General features: G+C 44.9%; 1 protein-coding gene and 1 long non-coding RNA gene across 4 annotated transcripts; one reads left to right on the top strand and one right to left on the bottom strand.

Moving 5' to 3' along the window:
- Window positions 1-1,988: 1,988 nt before the first annotated feature.
- On the bottom strand, window positions 1,989-19,514 carry MPC1 (mitochondrial pyruvate carrier 1). Of its 2 annotated transcripts, XM_057310904.1 has the most exons (5): window positions 19,356-19,514; window positions 11,176-11,179; window positions 3,631-3,727; window positions 2,858-2,990; window positions 1,989-2,506 (listed from the first exon to the last, which is right to left on the bottom strand). In XM_057310904.1, the coding sequence occupies exons 1-5, from the start codon at window positions 19,424-19,426 to the stop codon at window positions 2,482-2,484; spliced, it is 330 nt and encodes a 109-aa protein (XP_057166887.1). In that variant the 5' UTR covers window positions 19,427-19,514; the 3' UTR covers window positions 1,989-2,481. The 2 variants fall into 2 exon arrangements, with proteins under 2 accessions (XP_057166887.1, XP_026360974.2); XM_026505189.4 differs by lacking the exon at window positions 19,356-19,514 and having other exon boundaries at window positions 5,899-19,032.
- A 246-nt stretch (window positions 19,515-19,760) lies between these two features.
- LOC113259644 (uncharacterized) lies at window positions 19,761-26,223 on the top strand. 2 transcript variants are annotated; one of them, XR_008958907.1, is made up of 3 exons: window positions 19,761-23,177; window positions 23,662-23,864; window positions 24,726-26,223. It is a non-coding gene; the product is annotated as an uncharacterized LOC113259644 (long non-coding RNA). The 2 variants fall into 2 exon arrangements; XR_008958906.1 differs by having other exon boundaries at window positions 19,761-23,864.
- Window positions 26,224-26,434: the final 211 nt, after the last annotated feature.

Genomic DNA, 26,434 nt, shown 5'->3' with positions numbered 1-26,434 from the left:
CATGAGAGAGACTTCGCACCCTGTGCACTACTTCTAGAGAGAACGTTATAGGCGGTAAGGGAACATCATCAATATGCCTTACTGGGCTTCTTAAGGTAGATCCAGTGTTGCCTCACCTGATCCCGTCTTTGCACTTGAGTGGCGGAGCAGGACTTCCGGGAGGGCTGGCTCCGTTCTGTCGCCCGCATTCACGACCGAGCAGGGAAGGGACCGGAGCTGACGCACGTCACGGTGCACACTGCCCTGAGTGCAGAGCAAACACCACCACTTGTGATCACACACCGCAAGCATCCCTAGGAGACCACCCTTGCCGAGTCCCGGGTAAAAGCAGGAAGAGCTGGAGCTGGCCCAGGCCTCGCAGTCCCTGCAGCCAGGACGGCGCCCGCCTCCGAGTGCGGGGAGACGCATGCAGAGAACCCGCAGGCTTCTCGCAACCAGTGCTGAATACCCTGTTGCTGGAAGTGTCCTTTTTGCTAATGATGGACACTGGCAATTTTAAAGCAACCAAGAACCTTTAAAACAAGAGACCCAAAGGAATCATGCTCTGGACGTACTGTCTCACACACGGGCGGATGCGGGATGAGCTCAGGAACCCGATCCCGGGAGTGAACGCTTCGCCCCTTTTCACGGCTGTAAACCCTTCCTCCCCGTCCTCGCTGCTTCTCGGCTCACCCGTTCCTCGCCTTCATCCCTGTAAGCACTCGGCAAGGAAGGCAGACGGTTGGCACTACGGTTGCTCTGGGGGAGCCAGGGACAAGATCAGAGACCGGTGTGGGCCCTTCATTCCTTTCCACGGGATGGTGAGTCTCCCGGCTCCCACGGGCACTGGGCCCTCCTTCCTCGTGCGACTTCTGCATCTGCACGTCCTTGCCTCCCGAGAGCTCCTCTGGGTCCCTCTGCAGGTCTCCCGCTCATGTCAGAAGCAGCTGTTGGAGAGAAGTGACCTTGCCGGCCTCTCCATACTTTCTCGTGGGGTGTACAGGCAAGGTCCACTGAGGCGGCCTGCAAACTCGAAGTCATCGCGGCCTTTCCTGCTCTCATGTCTGCATGTGCACCAAGGTCCCTGGGGCCCTCGGGGCTTCAGAGGTGCGGAGAGGCCCTTGCTCCCATGAGCACACGAGCGGGCAGAGGAGAATTCTTCTAAGGTGACGAAGGAGGAAGATCCTAAACCACAGACACAGCAGTGGCTGGTGTGGGGGAGGGGACAAACGCAAAGGCCAGGAGGGTTTCAGGGGTACTTTCTACGCCCCTGCAGTTTGGGTCTCTCACAAGCAATGGTACTTGCTTTAGAGTAGAAGGCGTTGTATGAACTTCCCGAAGCCAGTCCAGCCTCTCACCCACTGCAGCCGGTCCACTGTGGAGCGATGAGCCCGAGGGTATCAAGGATGCGGTGGCCGGTGCGGCTGATGGCCAGGGGCCCACATGACGCCCCCTGCTCCCAGCCGCTCTCCCTCACCCACAAAAGGGAAGCAGCACCTGTCCTGCCTGCCCCCCCTCCCGGCCTGTGTGCAGCTTGCACGAGAGAACACAGATAAAAACGCGTTGTCAATGATCTTGCACCTGTCCAGAAAAACAAGCGGCCGCAGAGAAACGACTCGGGGCGCACACCCCGCCTGAGTCTGCTGTGCCTTTGCTGCTCTCAGCCACCCCTGCCGCCCGGAACAGAAGGCGCTGCGACCATGCACGGAGGAGCCCTTACAGCCCGACTTCGCTGCATAACGTGAGCTGACCTGTAAGCCTGTGTTCGTTGTGGGCTCCCCAGCTGACTGCCCCCCTCCCGCCAGGCGCCCGTGTCCCCAGCCCCGGGACGCAGCTCGGTTCTCTGTGTACCGGTGGGCACTGTCCAGAGGCCGGCCCTCCAGCCTGCCACCCCTCCCTCCAGCCACTGGGATACCTTTCCAGGCGCTCCACCCTCTTACCCACAACGATCTTTCCAGGGATCTTACAGTTCTGCTGTTTCTCAACAGCAAAATATTTCATCACACTCGTTTGACAAATATTTAAGTCATTTATTGCCTTTAAGTTACAGCACTTGAACATACACACCGCACGGAAGCACAGACACGTTCTCTAACGCCGGCCAGGACAGTGGCCGTGGCCAGTCAGTGGGCTCGTGGTCAGTAAAGAGTTAAGGATTCTGAGTACTTGAGTGCTAAGAATTACAAATTTTCTCTATTCAGTTTTTCATTAAGTAAATTCTACCAAGTAATATACATATTACTGCAGATAAAACCATCATTGGGAATTATTAAATTGATTGCATATTTTGAGCTACTCTTTATGAAGAGAAGTAAAATATTCAATATGTGTAAGGCAGCAGAGAGTTGGTTTAGGGACTCTCAGCTATTTCTAGAAAAATTGGTTAGTAAAAATAGCATTCAGCTTCTTTTCCTTAGCAAGGCTATTCTGAGCACGGATTCTGTGACGCAGCGGCGTGGGCGAGGCTGTCCCTCGGAACACCTGGTTTCTCACTTTCCACTGTTATGCTGATGCCTTTTTACTCATCCTGGAAATAAACACAAAGAAAAATTCAATGAGAAGCAAATTTCACTGCCAGCCTCAAAGGCCTTGGATGGTGTTAAGACACCTTTACATTTATTTCAACTTATAATTTTATAAAAATGGTAATACCCTATTTCATGTTAATTTGCAGTGCATTCACTGACCAATCACTGTTTTAAATTCAGCAGATTTTTTCTTTTCCAACGGCACATTTTTGCTAGAATCCAGTTTCCCCAACTGCAAACACATATCTCTGTACGCACACACTCACCGCCAGCCCCCCAAGGCCTCAAGATGTGAGTTTCATTCTCCCCAATTTCTCAAACCAGAAACGAAAAAATCGGGATCTGCTTACTCGTGTTTGATAAGGCGTCCTCCCTGAATGAGCTGGGCTACTTCGTTTGTGGCGTGGCAAGCGAACAGAAGCCAGTTTCGAGGCTGTACCTTGTAGGCGAATCTCATGAATGTCAAGGAGTAACAACACAGGGCTGCCAGAAACATCAGAGCACAGCAATGACTCACAACCTAGCGGACTCGGGGCTGGCGCCGTCACTGATCAGTGGCTCGACTGCCTTCACCAGCAAAAGAATCTCTTCTGCTAAAACTTTGCACGGATGATACAAGTTGTTGCTAAATGCTCCCACGACTGGGAAGCTCATCCTAAATTTACTCTACTGGTAGGTACTTTACTTAGCAAACATTTCAGGGACATGTTTGTTTGCGAGAGTGGGCTGTTAGTTCTAGCTGCTTTTTCTGTCCCCTTAGAATTGTTCGCAAGCCATTGTCTGAAAGAATTGCTACTTAATTCCCACAACAAGACTTTTATGGTCAAATATCGGGATGGCAAGTAAACTTGAAGCCACTTCTTCCAAATAAAATTCAAGAGGACACATTCTTCAGTTGTATGTACAGGACCCTAACACTTCCTGCATAAATACTTCAAAACAACACCGTTTTTTCCTCCCCATGCACAAGCAACACCCTTCCATGCCATCATATTCCGTACGTAACTTTCCAATACTGACTGTAGTACCTGGAGCTACAAAACCTCGAATGGAAACAGGAGCCATATTATGCTATAATTATATGTATTAAAGTCCTCCCAATTATTCAAATCTGTGTCCTTACCAAATGTCATCCGCCCACTGATAATCTCTGGAGACTTTTTCATGTCATTGATGGCAGCAATGGGAAGACCCCAGTTGGCTACAGGGCCCCAGAAATGCTACAAAAATGAGAGGAAGGGAAGAGTAAAGGAGAAGGATAAGGCGGGGCTGTGAACAGCTGCAATTTCTTCCTTTAAACGATAATGGAAACGATGGAAATGAACCTTCACGTTTACATCGTGCAGGTTTACTGGTCAACAGATGGCCGGTTAACATCTGGGCATGGACTATTCCAGGGTTTGCCTGGACATCGGCGGCTCTTCCAGGGTGAGCCCCGAGTCAGAAAGGACTTGGCCGTTCACCAAGGTCCCCATCAACTTCCAGCTTACCGCTAGGTAATCTCTGTCCCACTGAGAGAACTTTAAATCAGATTAACTTCTTACCCAATTCCCGCTGGCCACAATTTAAACCTCCTTACAACTATTCTCGATAATGTAATGCTTACATCTATCAAAACCTCCTTTTCAAATTTTCATTAAGATATTTGTATCTCTTACAATGCTGATCCTAGATTGGAGATCGTTTCTGAAGAAAGCAACGTAAAAGGGGAGAACTGGCTTTTCAGCTCCTATGAGCTCTATTTAGATCAGAGAGCCTGGAAATCTCCACTTGGAACCCCAAAGATAATAAGAAATTAAGAGTGGAAGATACTTTCGAAGTCCTAGCAACAACCTACGTTTAGAAAAGGCTCAACAGTTTTCATGCTGTGACAGCAGCCATCCCAGGACAGCAAAATGACATCGTCTGTGTTAACAGCAGCAACATCCAATCGATTTAAGTTCTGAGGCTGAACTAAGTTCAGTGGCTTCTCCCATTAAATTAAAAATTCTTTTATGAATGAATAATTTGCAATTCTTTAAAGTATGAAAGAAACCACACATTGTTGGCTGAACACCCTTTTTAGTTATCAGACTATGAATCAGGGATCCACTTCTGCTGTCAGAGCATTTAAGATAAATTCAGACTGCTGAATGCATTTCTAACATTGACCAGGAGACATTAAAATCTGAAATTCCATTAAGAAGTAGGAAATCAGAGAAATGCAAGAAAAATAAATGAGAATTACATTTGGCATGATAGGAGAATATTTCGAAATGCTTACTTAACACGCTTCGATATAAACAGGAGGCCCAGGCCTTAAGGAGCTGTAACGCGCCAGAGCTCCCACGGGGCCAACACGCGAAGCCCAGAAGCGTCTACAGGTGAGTTATGACCCCGTAAATCAGACACAGCTGGTGTAAACAATCTCGGAGGATCTGGGGTGGCTAATGAGTCCTCCTGTGTTCGGACTGGCTATTATCTCAGGAAGACCCACACTGCTGGAACTGTAATTTCTTATACCTGGACATGGGGTGGCCATTTCCCCCCCCTCCTCCCCACCAGAGCTGTGGGAGAGGTCTGGAGAGGGAGAGTGCCTTGACTTCCCTTACTGGCTGCCTTCTTTCCCCACCTGTCCTTTTCCTGGGAGGTACTTCCTTTCTCAGCTCCCTGTCATGCCAGTGTCTCCCTTTTCTCCCCTACTGACCAGGCCTTTCTCCACTTTGGTCTAGTTTCATCTTTTTCTAGTTCATCTCTTTCCACAACTCTGCTCTGCATGTTGGTTCCGATGTCTACCTTCTCATCCATAGACCTGGGGCTGGAACAGAGCCTGGCGGTTTCTCCATCACCAGGCACAAAGGTGTCTCCGCCCACAGCCGGAGCCAACGGGCAGGACCATGGCATAAATCTGACACCTCAAGTCGCCCTGGGGCACCTGCACTCAAATGGTGGCGTTATAGGTTCTAGTGTGAGGACTGTTATGCGTGAACAGAGTTCTGCAAGTTAGGGGCGATATACACACAGTGATGATGAACACTGAGATACACTTAAAACAGGTTTCTTAAAAAGAACATGAAAGGTAAAAATGATCTCAACACTAGTTTACTAAAAGATCCAACCTTAGGAAGTTAACAATGCATCCTTCCTATCTAGCGCAAGCTCCCAGTTCTCACTTCCCTGTTTGGAAATATGCGTTTGGTCCAGGCTGCCTCAGCTCAGCAGTCGATGCACTGGTCCTGCCAGGACTGAGCACCCAGAGTGGACGAGGACCACCAAGGGGCCACTGGGAGAGCCACCAGGCACGGCAGCTGCACGTGCTAGCTCAAGCAAAGGAAGCCAGGGCTGCTGTCCGTAAGTCTGGCAATGCACAAAGTCTGCAAGAGCCTGAAATAAAGTAGAACAGTTTTCTTACCGTACTATTTTGTGAGGAGTCCCCAAGGTTCAGACAGGAGAGATGTGGGGGGAAGAAAAAAAACAAAGATCAGATGCTTTGGAAGACTTCGGTTCTTTTAGGTTACTTCAACCTCACACGTGTGGTTACGTTTCAGCAGCAGAACGCCAAGCTGAGCAGCACACATTCCTAACAACTTTGACCCAACGAAATTAAACCGCAGTTTTATGAAAATGAACGCAAGCCTCAGAGTGAAGCTGTCCAATAGAAATATAATGCAAGTCACCTACTAGGAGCCACATACGTAATTTTAAAATTTCTAGAAGCCACATTAGAAGTAAAAAGAAACTACAGAATTTTATTAAATTTATTCTAATGTATCAAATATATTTTCATGTGAACACGCACTCAACAAAAACTTAGCGATGTGGTATTTTACATTCCTTCTTGTACTAAGTGTCTGAGATCTAGTGTGTGTTGGCATCCGTGGTGCGTGTCATTCGGAGCAGCCACCAGGACGATGTCCGCTGCCGTCTGTGGCTCACGGCTGAGATGGCTCGGCGCAGGCTGATCTGGAAATGGCGAGGCTGGGAGACACACAGTGCTGCGGAACTCTAGTAATGGCGAGCTCACCATTTGTGCTAACGAGTTATCACCAGAACGAAAGCCCCTAAAAACAGACACTTAATTTTACATTTTGTTCACTTCTAAAACTCTGGAACCTCAAACAGTGCCTGGCATTTACAAGGCATTCAAAAAGTATTTGGTGAGTGAATGAATAGTAAAAACTTTCAACATTGTGTTTTTCTGAATGTTAAACCTGGTACCATTTAAAAATATATCAAAAGTTTTATAATGAATTACTCCTATTTCTGAAATGGCAATTCTTTTTGCAGGATATAGATTAATTGTTCTATACAGCAAAATCTTAAAGTTTATGTGTTGAAAGAGTTAGTGAAATAAAATTATAAAAATCCTTTATAAACACACATCCAAATGGCTCTTCTCACCATTTTGACTTAGAGGTTGAGAAGGTTCTCATTTCCAGCGTGAAAATATCTGTTGACAGTGCTAATAGTATTCTTCAAATAGGTTCTACTATGAAATACAAGAAGCCTAGAAAGAGCCTTTTGATGTTAAGTGAATTGTTTGAACAAATTATCTTTCAGCTGTGGTAACAGACTGTGTTACCAAGACTATTTCACAGGAAGTCCAAACTCTGCAGGGTCTTTGCGGCGGAAGGGGTGGACTGCCTTACCACATCAGACGGCACACGTAGTGGACTGTGGACTACACCCACCCGCAGTGCCACTGTTCTTTGTTGTTGTTAGTTTCAGGGGTAGAATTCAGTGATTCATCAGTTGCATATAACACCCAGTGCTCATTACATCACGTGCCCTCCTTAATGCCCATCACCCAGTTACCCCAGCCCCCCTTTCATCTCCCCTCTGGTAGCCCTGTTTGTTCCCTAGAGTTAAAACTCTCTTACGGTTTGTCTCCCTATTTTCATCTTTTATTATTTTCCCTTCCCTTCCACTATGTTCATCTGTTTTGTTTCCTAAATTCCACATATGAGTGAGATCATACGATAATTGTCTTTCTCTATTTCACTTAGCATTAGACCCTATAGTTCTATCCACATTGTTGCAAATGGCAAGTTTTCATTCTTTTTGATTACTGCGTAATATTCCATCATCTATCTATCTATCCATCCATCCATCCCACATCTTCTTTAGCTATTCATCTGTCAATAGACATCATCTGGGCTCTTCCCGTATTTTGGCTATTGTGGACATTGTTGCTATAAACATTGGGGTGCAGGTGCCCCTTCAGATCACTGTGTTTATATCCTTTGGATAAATACCCAGTAATGCAATTGCTGGGCCAAAGTGTAGCTCTATGTTTAACTTTTTGCAGAACGTCCATACTGTTCTCCACAGTGACTGCACCAGTTTGCATTCCCATCAATCGTGTAAGAGGGTTCCTCTTTCACTGCATCCTTGCTGACATTTGTTGTTTTCTGACTTGTTAATTTTAGCCATTTGACTGGTGTGAGGTGATATATCATTTTGGTTTTTTGATTTGTATTTCCCTGATGCCGAGTGATGTTGAGCATTTTTTCATTATAATGAAAATGGTCTGTTGGCCATTTGTATGTCTACTTTGGAGAAACGTCTGTTCATATCTTCCGCCCATTTCTTGCCTGGATATTTTGTTTTTTGCAGTGTCACTATTCTTAAAGCTAATAAGAGACATCAGCTTAATAATAGCAGAGGATTTTAATACCCTGCTTACATCAATGGATAAATCATCCAGATAAAATCGATAAGGCAACATTGGCCTTAACTGACCAGTTCAGATCCTGAACAAAGAACCATATTTAATTAGCTATAAATTACCAGTGGCACATTTTTTCCCCATAAGAATATTTTAAAAGATGTAGTTTTAAAACCTAAAATGTTGGGGCACCTGGGTGGCTCAGTTGGTTGGGTGTCTACCTTCAGCTTGGATCGTTGATCTCAGGGTCCTGGGATTGAGTCCTGTGTCGGGCTCCCTGCTCAGTGGGGAGACTGCTTCTCCCTCTCCTCCCTGCTCATGCTCTCTCTATATATGTTGCTATCTTTGTTTCTCTCAAATAAATAAATAAAATCTTTTAAAAACCCCAAAAACCTAAAATGTCAACTTGGAGATAATTTAATTTTCAATTCAGGACTCTTCCTGAACTGTACAACAGTTCAAATTCTACTTTACTTTACAGTATGAAAGTGATCACACAAAAAATGATCTTCCAACCAAGAATACCCCACCCAGCAAAGTTATTCAGAATTGGAGGAGAAAGAATTTTCCAGACAAGCAAAAGCTAAAGAAGTTCATCGCCATTAAACTAGCCTTAAAAAAAACAGGGTTAATTAGTAATAAGAACACATATGAAAGAATAAATCTCACTGGAAAAATAAATATAGTAAAGGTAAGTGGATTACTTACTTATAAAGCTAGTATGAAGGTTAAAAGACAAAAATAGTAAAAATAACAATGATTAAAATAATTAGTTAAGGGACAGACAAGATAAAAAGATGTAAAATATACCAAAAACATAAAATAAGGCAGGGGGGGAATGTTGAGCTTTAGAATCCGGCCAAACTTACAGTTGTTATCAACTGAAAACTGTTAACAGATATGGGCTGTTATATATAAGCCTCATGACAACCACAGAGCAAAAACCTAGAGTAAATAGCAAAAAATAAAGGTCATCAAACCACAAAGGAAGAGAGTGATAGAACAACATAACAGAGAACTACAAAAATATCCAAAAACAAACAAAATGGCAATAAGCGCATACCCACCAACAACTCCTTTAAATGTAAATAGACTAAATTCTCCAATCAAAAGAACAGCTGAATGGGTAAAAAAACAAGATTCATCTACATGCTGTGTACAACAACACTTCTGATGTAAGAACAAACTAAAATGAAAGGACAGAAAAAGATTCCATGCAAATGGAAACCAAAAGAATAGAGTTATCTTTACTGATATCAGACAAAATAGACTTTAAAACAAAAACTGTAATAAGAGACCAAAAAGTGTGTTACATAATGGTAAAGGGGTTAATCCAACTAGGGGAGCTAACAGTTGCAACACAGGAGCATCTAACTATATAAAGCTAATATTAACATACCTAAAGGGAGAAAGAGACATCAGCTTAATAACAGCAGAGGACTTTAATACCCTGCTTACATCAATGGATAAATCATCCAGATAAAACCGGTAAGGCAACATTGGCCTTAACTGACAAGTTAGACCAGATGAAGTTAACAGATTTACATATATATATATAGAACACTTCATCCAAAAGCGACAAAGTACATATTCTTCTTAAGGGAACATGAACATTTTCCAAGATAGATCATATCTTAGGCCACAAAACAAGTCTTCATAAATTTAAGATTGAGATCAAGCATCTTTTCCAACCATAGTGATATGAAACCAGAAATTTACATGAAGAAAACTGGAAAATTCACAAATATATGGAGATTAAACAACATGCTGAGTAACTGATAGGTCAAAGAAATAAACAAATGCCTCGAGACAGATGAAAATGGAAATGTATCATACCAAAATTTATGGGATGCAGCAAAAGCAGTTCTAAGAACGACATTCAAAGCAATAAACGCCTACCTCAAGAAACAAGAAAAGTCTCAAACAACCTAAAATTATACTTAGAGGAAGTATATAAAAAGAACAAAAAAAGCCCAAAGTTACTAGAAGGAAGAAAAAAAAGATTAGGGGTGCCTGGGTGGCTCAGTCAGTTGGTTGTCTGCCTTCAGCTCAGGTCATGATCCTGGAGTCCTGGGATTGAGCCCCATGTCGGGCTCCCTGATTGACGGGGAGTCTGCTTCTCCCTGTGACCCTCCCCCCTCTCATGCTCTCTCCCTCTCTCAAATAAATAAATAAATAAAAAATAACAAAGATTAGAGCAGAAATAAATGAAATTAGAACCAAAAAAGATAAAAGATCAATACGACCAAGAGCTGGTTCTTTGAAAAGATAAACAAAACTTTGGCTAGACTCACCAAGAAAAAAAAGAGAGAACTCAAATAAAACCAGAAATGAAAAAGAGATTAAAAGTGATACCACAGAAATACAAGGGACTGTAAGAGACTACTATGAATAACTGTACATAAACAACCTGGATAACCTAGAAGAAATGGATAAATTCCTAGAAACATACAACCTACCACAACTGAATCATGATAAAATAGAAAATCTGAACAGACTGATTACTAGTGAAGAGACTGAATCAGTAATCAAAAACCTCCCAATAAACAGAAGTCCAGGACCACAGAGCTTCACTGGTGAATTCTACCAAACATTCAATGAAGAATTAATACCAATCCCTTTCAAACACTTCCAAAAGCTAGAAGAGGGAGAACTCTTATAAAAACATTTTACAAGGCCAGCATTGCCCTGATACCAAAACTAAACAAGGATGCCATACAAAATGGAAAATTACAGGTCAATATCCCTGATGAACACAGCTGCAAAAATCCTCAATAAACTATTAGTAAACCAAACTCAACAATACATTAAAATGATGATACAGTATGATCAAGTGAGACTTACTCTAGGGAGTCAAGGATGGTTCAACACCCACAAATGAACGTGCGGCACCACACCACACCACACTAACAAAATGAAGGGTAGAAACAATACAAGTATCTCAACAGATGCAGAAAAAACATCTGACAAAACCGAACACTCATTTTTGATAACAACTCTCAACAAAGCAGAAACAGAGACTGTACTGATAAAACAGTAACTGACCATAATAAAGACCACATAAAACAAGCACACAGCTAATGCTGCACTCAGAACAAGATCGGGAACAAGGATGTCTACTCTTGCCACTTTTATTCAACATAGTATTGGATGTCCTAGCCAGAGCAATTAGGAAGGAAAAGAAAGGGCACTGATATTAGAAAGAAAAAAGTAAAACTGTCACTATTTGTGGGGCACTTGGTTGGCTTGGTTGGTGGAGCACATGACTTTTGATCTCAAGGTTGTGAGCTCGAGCCCCATGTTGGGTGTACAGATTACTTAAAAATAAAATCTTTAAGGAGCACTTGGGTGGCTTAGTCAGTTAAGTGACTCTTGATTTTGGCTTAGGTCACAATCTCAGAGTCCTGAGATCGAGACTCAAGTTGGGCTGCACACTCAGCAGGGACTCTGCTTGAGAATCTCTCTCCCTCTCCCTCTGCCCCTCACCCTGCTCGTGTGCTCTCTCTTTCAAATAAATGAATCTTAAGAAAAAAAAACTTAGAGGAAAAAACTGTTACTATTTGCGATTGACATGATATAATATAGAGAACCCTGAAGATGCCACCAAAAAATGTTAAGGTTGTGACCCTGGAGTCCTGGGATCAAGTCCCACATGGTACTCCCTGCTCAGCAGGGTGTCTGCTTGTCCCTCTCCCTCTATCCCTCCCCCTGCTTGTGCTCTGTCTCTGTCAAATAAACAAAATATATTTTTAAAAAATCCCATTTACAATCGCATCAAAAAGAATACCTAGGAATAAATTTAATCAAGAAGGTGAAAGGCTTGTATGTTGAAAACTACAAGACATGAGCGAAAGAAATTAAAGACACAAATAAGTGCAAAGCTATTCCATGCTCAGGGATGGGAAGAACTAATATTGCTAAAATGTTCACACTATCCAAAGCAATTATACAGATTCAATGAAATCCCTATCAAAAGTCCAACGGCATTTTCCACAGAAATAGAACAACCCTAAAATTTGCATGGAATCATAAAAGACCTCAAATAGGCAAAGCAATCTCAAAAAAGAAGAACACAGCTAGAGGCATCAGGTTACCTGATTTCAAACTATACTACAAAGATGTAGTAACTAAAAGAGTATGGTATTGGCATAAAAACAGAGATCAATAGGACAGAATAGAGCCCAGAAATAAACCCACACATATATATGGTCAATAAATTTATGATAAAGGAGCCAAGAACATACCATATACCATGCCGAAAAGACAGTCTCTTCAATAAATAGTATTGGGAAAATTGGACAGCCACATGCAAAAGAATGAAACTGGCCCATTATCTTATGCTATACACAAAAATGGATTAAAGACTTGAATGTAAGACTTGAAACCATAAAACTCCTAGAAGAAAACTAGGTGGTAAGCTCCTTGACACTGGTCTTGGCAATGATTTTCTGAATCTGACAGCAAAAGCAAAAATAAGTAAGTAGGACTACATCAAACTAAAAAGCTTCTGAACAGTAAAAGAAACCATCAGTAAAATGAAAAGGCAACATATTGAATGGGAGAAAATATTTGCAAATCATGTATCTGATAAAGGGCTAATATTCAAAATACATAACTTACAACCCAATAGCAAAAAAAAAAAAAAAAAAAAAAACCAGTTTGATTAAAAAAGGGGCAGATATCTGAACAGATTTTTTTTTCCAAAAAAGACTTACAGATGGCCAATAGTACATGAAAAGATATTCAACATTCACTAATCATCAGGAAAATGCAAACGCAAATCAAAGCCACGAGGTACCACCACACACCTGGTACAATGACTACTATCAACAATATTAAAACTAGGTGTTGGCGAAGATGTGGAGAACATAAACTGGTTGCGCACTGTTGGTGGGCGTGTAACTGGTGTGGCCACCGTGGCACACGGTATGGTGGTCCCTCAAAAAATTCAAACCGAATTAAATATGATCCAGCAATTCCACTTCTGGGTATTTGAAAAAAACAAAAACACTAATTTGAAAAGACATATATACCCTATGTTCACTGAGGCATTATTTACAACAGCCAAGATATGAAAACAACCTACGTGTCTCCTGATGGATGAATGGATCAAGAAATTGTGGTACATAAACACAACGGAATATTACTCAGCCATAACAAAATATCAGTTTTACCATTTGCTACAACATGGACAGACCTCAGGGGCACTATGCTAAGTGAAATAAGGCAGAGAAAGACAAATACCGTGTGATCTCCCTTGTACGTGTAATCCTCAAACAAACAAACAAACAAGCTCAGTAGACACAGAGAACAGATTGAGGGCTGCCAGAGGCAGGGAGTGAGGGATCTGAGAAATGGCTGAGCTGTTTTGTTAGAGTTTAAATAAGTTGAATAAAAATTCTGTTCGAAAAGAACATCATGTTGATTACTTAGTGATTCGATGACTGTAAAACAATCAGAGAATAAAATCGTTCGAAACGACACTGGGAAATACACAGATCTACAACTCAACATCCCTTAATTCTAGTCAGTTGTCCAAAACATGAATCAACTACCGAGTCGGAAAATCTGGAATGCATATTTTCGCAGAGCCATGTGAATGAAAAAAAGAAAAGCTTCTTAGTGTGTATGAATATCTGTTCCAAAGAATGATAAATTTATGAGCAACACACAAACTTCAATTTGGGGAGAGTAATGTAAAACTGTAAAAATATCCTTGGTTTTGGGGCGCCTGGGTGGCTCAGTCAGTTAAATGTCCCACTCTTGATTTCGGCTCAGGTCATGATATCAGGGTCATGAGATGGAGCCCCAAGTTGGGCTCCGTGCTCAGTGCAGAGTCCGCTTGAGATTCTCTCCCTCTTCCCTATCCCCTCAGCAGCGTGCACGCATGCTCTCAAATAAATAAATCTTTAAAAACAAAAACAAAAACAACCTTGATTTTTCTATTCGGTATGCTGCTTTTATTTCCATGAAGGTTAAAAAAAAAAAAGTATAAGGGTCTTTCTTCTTGTGTTCACTTACAACCTTGAACTCTCAGGGGTAAGTTCAACCTTCCTGGTTGAGGATGAGGATGAAGGACAACCACCATGTGGTTAAAAACAAAACAGAACAAAACCCCCCAAAACCTTATCTTCTTCTCTTTAATTTAGAAGTGATTGGTGGGTTCGAGATTTCTTCTAAGCTCACTTTTATTTTCATAATGTTTGAAAACGGCCAATCTGAGTTTATTTTCCTCACATTACAGACAGGAGCTGTTGGCTTTGTCTGAGAGCACTGGTAGTCTGTGTAACCGGTTAACTTGCTTGGATAGGACTAAAGGAATCCAAGCCACAGCCTCGCACAGTCTCTTTACGCCACGACTTACAGTAAAGTGGGGTAAGAGTCTGGGATGCTCTAAGCTGCAGTTCTGCAGCCTGAAAACGCTCACCGTTTTATTTATTGTCACAAAGTTTTACCAGATTTTCTAATTCAAGTTAAAATGAGGGAGTTTCCACAACTAGAATATATGATGTCCCACTGTATTTAGCTGGTCCAAACTAACTGGACGACAGAAAAGACCTCTGGAAACTGGACTGTACAGACAACAAGGTTCTCTTGTGGCCCATTCTGCTTCAACACTATCCGCTTCATGACATGTTGAAGGTCAGTTACTCGGCGGGGAAGGAAAACAAAGGGCAGGGTAGCAGAAGCCGCGTGGCAGAGAGGAGAGGCACAAAGTACCCTACACCCTACTTCTTTTTAAAAGAAATTTAATTAATTAATTAATTTGTGAGAGAGAGAATGAGCGGGGGGGGGGGGAGCAGAGGGAAAGGGAAAAGCGGATTCTGCGTTAAACACGGAGCCAACACGGGGCTCGACCTCAGGACCCTGAGATCACGATCTGAACTGAAATCAAGAGTCGGATGCTCAAGTGACTGAGCCACCCAGGGGCCCCAACCTTCTTTTTGAAACCATTCTTGTGCATTACTATTTTCCTCTAAATCCTAACCCGACATTCCCGCCGTGGCTCTACAGACTTGGTGTCCAGAGGGTTTCAAGTTTGCTCTAGATGTCAGTTTCTCATGTGGCAAGTGAGGTGTTGGACTATCAGACTCCTCAGGTCTGTTCCAGCTCTGCTAGTCTATCATTTGGGAAAGGGTTCCTGTTGTTCCACTGCAACTTCTCACCTGGGTAGTAAGGAGAAATCTTTAAAGCTTTCCTGAAAACAAGGAGTTAAAATTAGAATAGCATACCTTATTAACTAAAGCATTTTCATAGCAAACACCTCATTAATTTCAGATTTGTAAGTGTGCTAACAGACAAATGAATTTAACAACACTCCATGATCTAGGTTCTGCTTAAGAAAACATCCTTTACATGTATATATTCAAATACATACATGCATATACACATATATCTGTTCACCTCTCAGGAAGGGGGATAAATCTGTTGAGTAAATCTGCATAGACTGCTACTGACTCAATCATTAAAGCATAGGTCCTACACCTCAGAACTTATTTGTTCAATCTCATTTATTCTTCCTAACCAAAATTCAGGACAGGGAAGGAATGAAAGGACATGAGGACAGGAAGAGCAAAAGCAAAAAGAGCTATCTTCTTTTACTCCATCAAGAAGGTATATGAAGAAAAAAAAAAAAAAAAAGATAGGGGATGCCTGGCTGGCTCAGTCAGTAGAGCACAGGACTCTTGACCCCAGGGTCATGAGTTCAAGTCCCACGTTGGGCATGGTGATTACTTAAAAAAAAAAAAAAAAAAAGTAATAGAGATCCAGGAAGTTCTTGATTGAAGATCCTCATTAAGGTAAGAAATCGGTGACAGGAGAGATGGAAGGCACCCCAAAACAGAGTACCAGAACCCTGGGAATTAAACATGGAATATTACTCTTGTGAAGCACTGTTATGTTGGTAAACAGCTACCAAAGCACAGAAGGTAAGTAATTGCCCAGGACCACACAGCTAAAAATCACCAGGGCTAGAGTTCTAACTCATCACTTGGGTTTAATAATACTGTAAATCACTTCTAATAAAAATTGTCAGTAATTACTTAATATTATCTAATATTAAGACCCTATTTAATTGTCCCTGGTTGTCCTGATAATGCCTTTTACAGCTGTTTTCTTCTATGCTGGATCCAATCAATGTCCACACACCACCTATGGTTACAGCCTGTTTCCTTAACTCCTGTTTCTCGGTGGGAAAAAATCAACATTTTAAAATACACTCAGAGGGGTGCCTGGCTGGCTCAGTTGGTAGAGCACGCTACTCTTGATTTCAGGATTATGAGTTGGAGCCCCACACTGGGTGTAGAGATTACTTAAAAATAAAACTTTAAAAAGAAAAAATACACTTGGGGGGGAAAAAAAGAAAAAATGCACTTAGAAATCCACTTTAGTAAGAAAGACATTTCAGTCTTACTCATAAAATGTGATTGACAGAACTTTAAATATCTGTATGAAATATGATTTTAAATTTTTGCTGAAACACCCAGCTATGTTATAAAAATAATTCTTAAAATTCTGGAACAGCTTTAGTTTAGAAAAATCTCTATATCCCTCCAGTAAGCTGTAAAAGGAGTCCAGATCTTCAGTTGGTAGGGAGTGCAAAGTAGACAGAACAAGTTATTGAGGAAGTGAGAAGACACAGAACCTCATTTCTTTTTTTTTTTTTTTTTTAAGATTTTATTTATTTATTCGACACATAGAGACAGCCAGCGAGAGGGAACACAAGCAGGAGGAGTGGGAGAGGAAGAAGCAGGCTCATAGCGGAGGAGCCTGATGTGGGGCTCGATCCCAGAACGCCAGGATCACGCCCTGAGCCGAAGGCAGACGCTTAACCACTGTGCCACCCAGGCGCCCCACAGAACCTCATTTCTGATCCAGAAAAGGGACAAAATGAAATTTTCTTCTTTATGCTTCATTTTTCTTTACAAAAGCACAGCAGGGCTGTGAGCAAGAGGCTTGGAAGAACACTGAGGGAAAACTTTCCTCTGATAAGTTCTAGGAGGAAGAGTTTCTCTTTCTAGGAGAAAAAGCTTAAATAAAGATCTTCTGGTGAGAGTTCAGATACCAGCCCTCAAACTCCATCACTGGCAATGCTGGCAGGAAATCCCACTGTTCCAAGAATGGTAGGGAATACAAGCCTGGCATCTCACTCCACCTATTCAGTTCACAAAAGTAATTCCAGGTCAAAAATCAACGAGCTTCACGCCTCACACTTAAGATTTTAACTTTTTCCATAACAGTATACAATGTTTCTGCTCACACACAAAAAATAGCAGAATATAAATTGAACAGTGATTTGGAGTTTCCAAGTATTTTCACATCCCTCATCCAGTTTAACGTTCTCAAAAACTCAACCAGATAGGGAATTATCATTAAACCCATGTCACAGTAATCGAGGTCCACTGGGATTGGACTTGCTTGCAGTCCCTTGGTTAGAAGTGGTTCTTCTGTCCGGTGCCCTAGCAGGCAGCACTCCTCCTAGACACTGCAATTCTCTTCTTTTCCTCATTTAGTCAAAGCTTAACTCAAAGTAACACTGGAAAAAGTATATACACATTAAGCCACATGAAGTTAATCTTAGAAAAAAGGGTAAGCCATATGTCAAAGTATTTAATGGAAAAGCCTGGCTCTTAGAAAACCACCTACTTGAGGAAAAAAGAAAAATAAATAGAATAGTAAAAATAATAGAAATAAGAAATAGAAAACCAGGCTCTCTTCCTGGAAAATACACTTAACAAACTATTCCTATTATTACATTACATAACACTATTACGAACATTACATAACCATCAGTATTTTTTAAAAATATGAATAAGTGTAATTACTTTACTCCTAATTAGTCTATGCAATTTTATCCTTAGCTGTACCTAAGGATTAGGAAGGCTCGTTATCCAAAGCAGAAAACATTAATAAAAAAGGTAACATTCAAAGCCAGAGAAACTTAACTGCAGGGACTAAGAACATATCCTCGTATTACTACTTGCTCAGATTTTCCCAACACATTAATCTGATAAATCACTCTGAACATCTGTCTTAATTAATCACAGTCCTATTTAAGTACAGAAACTTCCTATCTGGAAAATCAGGAGTGAAGCTTGTTTCCAAAATTACTCTATCATTTGAGACTGAATTATATTTCTCATGGTACTGCTCTGTAAAATTAGAAGTAAACAGTATTTGCAACAAAGTCCAGGCCTTAAAAATTAATCCTTTTATATCGGCAAAAATTCAGTTGCCTTCACACTGTACCTTTGGATGGTTATAGGACTTATTTCTCCTCAGCTGTCATCACTTTGCCTCTTTACCACACTATTAACTATTGAAAAAAAGAAAAAAACACCAAAACGCAGCCCTACACCGATCTAGGCTTTAAAATTACAACACAAGAAAACTAAAAATTATACACCTAAAACTATTTAAAACTGTTTCAAGTTATTCTAAATATTCTGAAATAAAAACAGGCATCTCAAGACTCGAGGTGAAAATAAAATACAGAAAGTGTGTCTTGAGGCCTTTCATCCGCCAATGCCCTTTGATTCTAACTGGAAAGGAAATCAAGTAAGAGAAAGTATGTCCTTGGAGATACTCCACCATGGTTGGCAGAATATTCGTATATAAAAACACGTGAGATTTGATTTCCCTCCCCGCTTAAACTGAAAATCTTTAAAACGAGATAACCGAAAGGCGAGGTGGACCGCGTATGTATTTCTGTGACTACAGAAGAGGCGTTCGCGCACCTGCAACGCACCTGCAGCGCACCTGCTGCGCACCTGCGCTCACCAGCGCTCTCACAGCGCCTCCCGCTGGCGCCTCCCGGTCCCACATCCCGGCACCGCCACCGCCACCGCCACCGCCACCGCCACCGCACACCTGGGCGCGCAGCTGCCGGGCAGGTGCAGCAAGCCCCGCCTGACTTCGGGGGCCTGGCGACTTACAGCCAGGAAACCGCGCCGGGGGCGAGGGTCCTCCCGCTGCCCGCCGTCTCCTGCCCCGCGGTCTCCTGCCCGGCCGCCCCGGAGCCCCCGCCAGCCGCCGCCCCGCTGCCCCGTCGGTCCCTATCCCGCTGCCCCGCCGCCCGGCCACCGCCCCGCTGCCCCGCTGCCCGGCTACCGCGCCCTTGTGGCTTCACGTCCCGCGCGGCGCGGACCCGACCTCCGGGAGCCCTCGGTGGTTCCGGGGGTCGGGCCCGGGGGTCTCGTCACCTCATGAGGTAGTCCCGAAAGTCCTTGCTCCGGACATAGTCCGCCGCTTTCCGCACCAGCGCGCCCGCCATGGCCGTGCCCGACACCAGGCAGCCCACACTGCCCTCGCGTCCGCTCCTCGGAGCCCAATGACACCCAACCTAGCGGACAGCTCGGACACCGCACCCGCCCGCGGGCCCGCCTCACGACAGCCAGCTCCGCCTTACGGCCGCGCCGCACCGGCCGGCTCTCGACCTATGGGAGGAGGCAGGGCGGGAGGCGGCGGCGCGGATTGGCTCGTGCGCGCCCCACACCTCCTCACAGCCCCTCAGCGGCGGTCGGGGGCGGGGCCTGCTGCCGTAAAACGGCCGGGGCCCGCCGGGGATTGGCTGGCCGTCCTCCTGGCGTGGTGGTGACGGTCCTGCCGCTGACGGGCCGGGTTCCTGCGGCCGCCCGAGGGTGTGTGGCGGCGTCCTCGCAAGGGCACCTTGAGCCGGCCCCGAGCGCGCCGGGAGTGCGGGCGTGTGCGGCCCGCAGCAGTCCGCGGTGGGGACGCGCGGCAAGGAGCCCGGGCCGCTGGCTCCGCGGCGCCGCATCGGGGAGGGAGGACCGGAGGCTTCGGTTGTTCGGCTCTTTGCAGACTTCTGCGGGCCCCAAGTGAAGGCGATCGGGTCCCTGGAAATGCCTTTGGTGAAGGTGTAGGGGACCGGGGCTGCCGGGCATCACTGGCAGGAACGTAGATCGGATGTAACCGCCTTGGGCGCTGGGCGGGTGGCTGACATTGACAATGGACAGACCAGCAAGCTTGTGCAATTTCAGATGTACAGCATTGTTTTTAATATGTCCATCCATAAAGAGAGTTAAATCACGCTGCATCCATTGCATTGAATATTGTACGGCAGCTTGGAAGGGGAAGGGGGCTCTGTATGTGTTGGTATGGAAAGATCTTTAAAATGGGTAAGAAAAATCAAGGTGCGGGGGCGCCTGGGTGTCGCAGTCAGTTAAACCTCAGACTCTTGTTTTCGTCTCAGGTCATGATCGGGGTCCTGAGATCAAGTTCCCAGGTGGCGCTCCCCGCTCTGCTGGGAGTGTGCTGGGGATTGTCTCCCTCTCTGCCCTTCCCGTTCCTCTTCGCGCTCGCTCGCTCTCAAATGAATACATCTTCAAAAAAAAAATTAGGGTGCAGAATTGTGTATATGGTTTGCTACTAATTTGTGCAGAGGGACAGAAGAAAAATCTATAAATCTGTTTCCAAAGGTAAAAGGAAAATGTTAGTAGTGACTGCCTCCAAAGATAGCTAAGTGTAGAGGGGTGGAGGGAAGCTAAACTTCTCACTGTATACTTTTTTGTTCCTATTGAAATTTCTACAATGAAAATAAATAACACTGAAGAAAAATGCTTTTGAGAAGGAAAATAGCAAGCCTTTGACTGAATCAGATTCATTTCCTGTTAAGGACCTCCGTGGGTCACACCTGACCTTGACCTCATTTGAAGACTGAATAGGCGACATTGCAAATCCATCGTTAACACCAGGAAAGTCAATTATGTTGAACTGATGCTTCACGGTGGAGGTAGGAATATATAAGCTAAGAAAACATAGGGCGTCTTAATTATTAATAGTAGTATTATTAATAGTGCTAAAAAAGCAAAACAAAACCACAGGTCCAAGATGGAGTCACTTGCTTCCAATCCTGCAAACCAGAACCAGTCTTGCAAACCAAAATTTAACTTCAAACTTCACAGGAGTGGAATTTTAAGCCAGTCAATCTGGAATTTTCCAGTCTATCAATGAGGTAATCTGTCATGAGGGCCCTCTCCATCGACCTCCACCGCTAAAGGAGATGCAGTAATCCGCATAAGACCCCTCTCCCCTCCCGCCAGAGGAAAGTGACCCTCCCTGAAACAATCTTTTCTTTTGCTAATTTTTTGCTCCACCCTCGTTCCTATAAAAACCTTCCATTTTATACAACTCCTTGGAGCATCTCTCTACTTGCTAGAGGGAATGTTGCCCCATTCATGAATCCCTCCAATTAGATTTAAAATTTACTAATTGAATTTGAATTTTGTTTTTTAAGGATAGCAGCTACCTTTTGCTAACCAGGAGGCACTTCTTGTACGGTAATTCTTACAACCCAGAAGTGGGGGGGGTCTAAGGAAACTGAATGACTTTTTCAATAAAACCAAACTGCTTCTGCAAGATTAATGGGGAAGGGACCCTTCCCAATACCCAATGTGAGAAAGAGCTCCTGGATCTCACAGTGGCTCAGTCTTATCCCCTGGTGTTTTCCTTTTTCTCATGAACAGTGGATCAGAAGAACCACCTGCAGATTCCTAGATCTCTACCTTAGAGCTTCAGGAGGTTGGAGCGTCCACTGACAGAGCTTGGAGAAACACTACTGAGGGCTCCTGCCCCCAATTACTGGTGTCACCACCAGACCCGTTTCTGAAGATTCTGCTTTCCACATGTGGGCCTCAGTTGGACCTTAGAGCCTTCTGTTAGTTTCCCACTACGTGGAGGAGTATGAGCTGGAGAATTTAAAGGAATATATAAAGGGAAAAATGTCTTGCTAAGCAGCTAACCCGGGATCTGAATCCAGTTCTCTCTGAGAGCCATGCTTTCCCCAGGATTTCTAATTAGAAGGACTTCTTCCATGTTAATATGTATCTTCGCTACTTTAAATATGGAGCAGGGGCACGGGAGTGTTTGGTCAGTTAAGCATCTGCCTTCCGTTCAGGTCCTGATCCCAGGGTCCTGGGATCCAGCCCGGGGTCAGGGTTGTGCTTCCTGCTCAGCAGGGAATCTGCTTGTCCCTCTGTCCCTCCCCCTGCTTCTACGCTCTTCTCTCTCAAATAAATAGATAAAACCTTTAAATATGGAGCAGGCTATATGGTCTATAAGAACATAACAGTAGGCAAGAGATCCTGCTACATTATTTCATAAAACTTCAGAAAGGCCTAAAAACCCGACATGGTCCCTACAGGGACAGAGTAGAGAAGGTAAAAATGCAAACATCGATGGCTACGTTGAGTCCCAAGTTTGTGGAGGAACGAATCTCACATGTCCATCCAAGTTCGGAAACGACAATCACCACCTGTACGCAGCGCTTCCCTGTTGACTGTTCGGAGCAGGATCTGTGAGCTCAGACAGACTGCCCAAGTCCGAGGGGGACAGCTGGCCCTGTTACAGAGCACCTGTACGGGCCAGACGTGTGTGGGTAGCTTGCACACGGTGTGTGTCCAGGGCAGGGCTTGTTTGTAGGAGGGAGGGCGGTCCCCCGGTTGGCTGTCCAGTGCAAGGGTTCACGGCAGGCAGGTCTGTGATGCCTCACGTGGTGGAAGAAATCTTCGGGGTGGTAGCAAACTAGCTACATTTTTTTCACCCATCAAGATAGCAGCAAAATAAGGAAAAGAGGAAACAGCATAGTTGTGCTTATGAACTAACACACTTCGTTGCACAGACTTTCTTCTGGAAATGGAGGTTAAAATGACCATTTTGTCCGTCTGGGAGGGCCATTGTAATGACAAGAGGCAACTTTTGAGGCGTATTGAGTGGATGAGAAAGTGTTTTATGAACAGCCGTGCTGTTTCGTCCAGCTGCCCACTTTTATTGAAGCCCAGCACCTGCCTCTGGCTCCGGTTAGGGAGGTGCACGTCGTTGGATGGCTGTAGTAATTTAAAGGATGTAGTGAATGAGGAAGCCGAGAAACTCGGGAGTTCAGTGAGAACTGGGGACACTTGCTCTCAGAGGCAAGGCACCGTCTGGAATATGAATGAGCACGGTCTTGCCCAGTTAGCTCTTGCGTCCTACCTGTCATGAATCCGTCGTGCTGCACGCAAGGCCTGGTAAATGCTCTTGGATTAGCAGCCCCCGCCCCCGTCCACTTTTTCCCCTGGCTCACACTGTGCCCACAGAAGTCACAAAGAAATAGATTCACAGGCAAGGAATCTTCACTTGGCTTGGCAGTTCAGGAATTTCCTAGTGAATAAATGGTGAAGGATAAAGGAAGCAGAGACATCACTATTTTGCAATCCCCCAATCCCTGCGATTTTGGCCACAACCATCAGAGAACACTAAACCCAACCACCGAAAGAGGAGAGGGAACTGGGTAACCCCAGGATGCCAACTGTTGCCCCCAGATTGCTCGCTGCTGGTTATGGGGAAAACAGGCCAACATGCTCTAATATGAGTAGAGGCAGCTTTCTCCCGCGCTTGTGTTTTGGGGGCTTCAGGGGAAAAATGAAGCTGTGGTGTGGTGGGTGGACGGATTTCTTGGTCCCAGGTATTTAGGAAATGTTTGAATCTAACAAGGTTAATTTTTTTCTGCAGCTCTTCTGAGAGCCTTTACTTAGGATCTCATGAACTGTGACAGCATAAAAGAGGCTTATCCCTTGTAGCATTTCCCAAATTTCCTTAATCACGGAGTGCTTTCGGAAGGAGCATCTTGTAGGATTGGTGGTCCGGGCGTTCCAGCGGCTGTACACCCTCCCAGCCAGGGTGTGCCCAAGGAAGAAACAGGACCTTCACGTCAGGTGAATACAGCCTGCCCCCTTTTATTTAGCTGCCTGCACTTGGCAAGTCTCTAAAACCCCCAGGCTTCAGATTTTTCATCTATAAAATGGAAACAATAATTGTCACACCATACATGTTGTTGCGTGTCTGTGGGAATTGCCAGTAGTAACATCTGGGCAAGGTCCCCAGGGTCCACCACCACTAGGTGAAGGTTGGCCTCTTCCTGTACCCACGTTAGCACAGCCTGAGTGCCCCGCAGCTCACCCGCCAGCCTCTTCCCTTTGCTACAGCTCAGGTGGCTGTTTTCTAACCAGGGAGTGTATGTAAATACTGAGCCACCTTTAACCCTCCGAGCATTATTTACCCTGTCTGAGGACGAAGGGCTGAGAGGTCATCCTGCTGGTCTCTGCCCTGGGAGCAAGGTCGGACCTCCCCCAGCTCTCTCTGGGGCCTCATCTCAACTTCTCCTGCACAATTGTTTGGTTCTGAGTGTGGTGAAAACCACGCTGGGGGAGCATACGACAGGGGACTTGAGCTGCCTCCGTTTTGACCTCAAACTCTCCAGTTGGGCTCTTCTTTCCATCTGGTCTCTTGGCTCAGGGGGAAGATCCTCTGGGCAAAGCGTCCCCTGATGGGAACAAACTACCCCTCGAGCAGCAGGGGTTGCCCTGAGCCAGCAAGACCCCACTGGTGATTAACTCCGAGACGACCATCAGTTTGACCTTCATGTCCACCTGCCCATAACCATCCACCTTTGTCCCACATTTTCTTTATATAAACCTGGAAATATTTTCGGCACTTTGGAGATAGCCTTTGAGACACCAGTTTGCGGTCTTTCCAGTGTTGGCCTCACTGAAATAAATCCCTTTCTTCTTTCACAGCCACTCCTGTCTCTGCTTTGGGTTTTGTCAGTGACCAACAGCCGACCCCCTGTGTTTGGGACCCCTGGAGCCAAGCGCTCGTGCACCCCTGCACCCCGGCTACAATGGCATCAACAGAAATGGAAGCTTACACCTCTGACTACAGACTTCGCCCATGGTGGGAGCCAGCCTGCCTTCTCTGCGGCCGTGGGTAGGGGTGGGGATGAGCTCTATGGCTGTGACTAAAGGAGCCTAGAAAGCCCTCTGATCTGCCCTGACACCGGATGAAATTCTACCTACTGAGGATGAGAGGGCTTGTGTTGATAGAACAAGAAGCCTTGGGGAGGGGCTCCCCCTGGCTAAACCCAGGACAATTTGAGTATCAGGAAGAACAGTGACTACAAGCAACGGGGGATGCCTCTTTCCCATGATCCTCAAGGCAGAACAAAAAGATGTAAAGGAAGACCACAGAATGGGAGAACATTTCTGCAAATCACGTATCTGATAAGGGACTTGCACCGAAGATACTGAAAGAATGCTTACAACCTGGTAATATAAAGACAACCCAGTTAAAGAAAAAACAAAAGACTGAATAGAGATTTCTCCGAAGAAGATACACAAATGGCCAACAAGCTCATGAAGAGATGCTCAACGTTATCCACCATCCGGGAAATGATAAAGCCATAGAGATACTGCTTCCCACTTCGCAGAAGGGCAGCAAATGGAGCACAGCAGGTGTCGGTAAGGAGGTAGAGGAAGAGGCAGCCTCACAGAGTGGGGCGGCGGCCCTGGAGAACAGTCTGGCAGTTCTTCCAACGACTAAACACAGAGCTGCCACATGACTCAGCAATCCCACTCCCAGACCCCCACCCAAGAGAACTGAGAACATATGTTCACACAGCCCTTGTATCCAAATGCTTATAGCAGCATTGTAAATAACAGCCAAAGAGTGAAAACAACCCAAATGTTGGATCAACTGACGGATAGATAAGTAAAATGTGGAATAACCATACGATGGAATATTATTCAGCAATAAAAAGAAATGACGTTCTGGCACGTGCTACCACATGGACGGATCCTGCAGGCACTATGCTTATGGAGACGCCGGGCACACGGGACCACGCTCGGTGTGATCCCACTCACACGGAACAGCCACAGTGGGCACATCTGGGGACACAGTAAACAGGCCAGTGGCTGTGAGGGGCGGGCGTGGGTATGCGTCTCCTTCCAGGGGGTGAAAATGCTCCAACATGGGCTGTGCTGCTGGTGGTACAGCTCTGGGAATGTGCTAAAAGCCAGGGCATTGTACTCTTCAAAGGGAGAAACTGATGCCTGGGTTGCTCAGTCGTGAAGCGTCTGCCTTTGCCTCAGGTTGTGACCCCGGGGTCCTGGGATCGAGCCCCTCCCTCATGGGCTCCCTGCTCTCAAAAACTGCGTCTCCCTCTGCCCGCCGCTCCCCCTCTTGTGCTCTCGCTCGCTCTCTCTGTCAAATAAATAAATAATCTTTAAAGGGGGGAAATGGCATGATATGTGAATTTTATCCCAGTAAAGTTATTTTTAAGAACTTAACAGTAAACAGGGGTGCCTGGGTGGCACAGCGGTTGGGCGTCTGCCTTCGGCTCACGGCGTGATCCCGGCGTTATGGGATCGAGCCCCACATCAGGCTCCTCCGCTATGAGCCTGCTTCTTCCTCTCCACTCCCCCTGCTTGTGTTCCCTCTCTCGCTGGCT

This window comes from Ursus arctos, unplaced genomic scaffold (genome assembly GCF_023065955.2).
Source record: "Ursus arctos isolate Adak ecotype North America unplaced genomic scaffold, UrsArc2.0 scaffold_13, whole genome shotgun sequence".
NCBI classification, from domain to species: domain Eukaryota; kingdom Metazoa; phylum Chordata; class Mammalia; order Carnivora; family Ursidae; genus Ursus; species Ursus arctos.
Note: the sequence above shows the minus strand (reverse complement) of the source record. Positions and strands in the feature narration are given on the sequence as shown.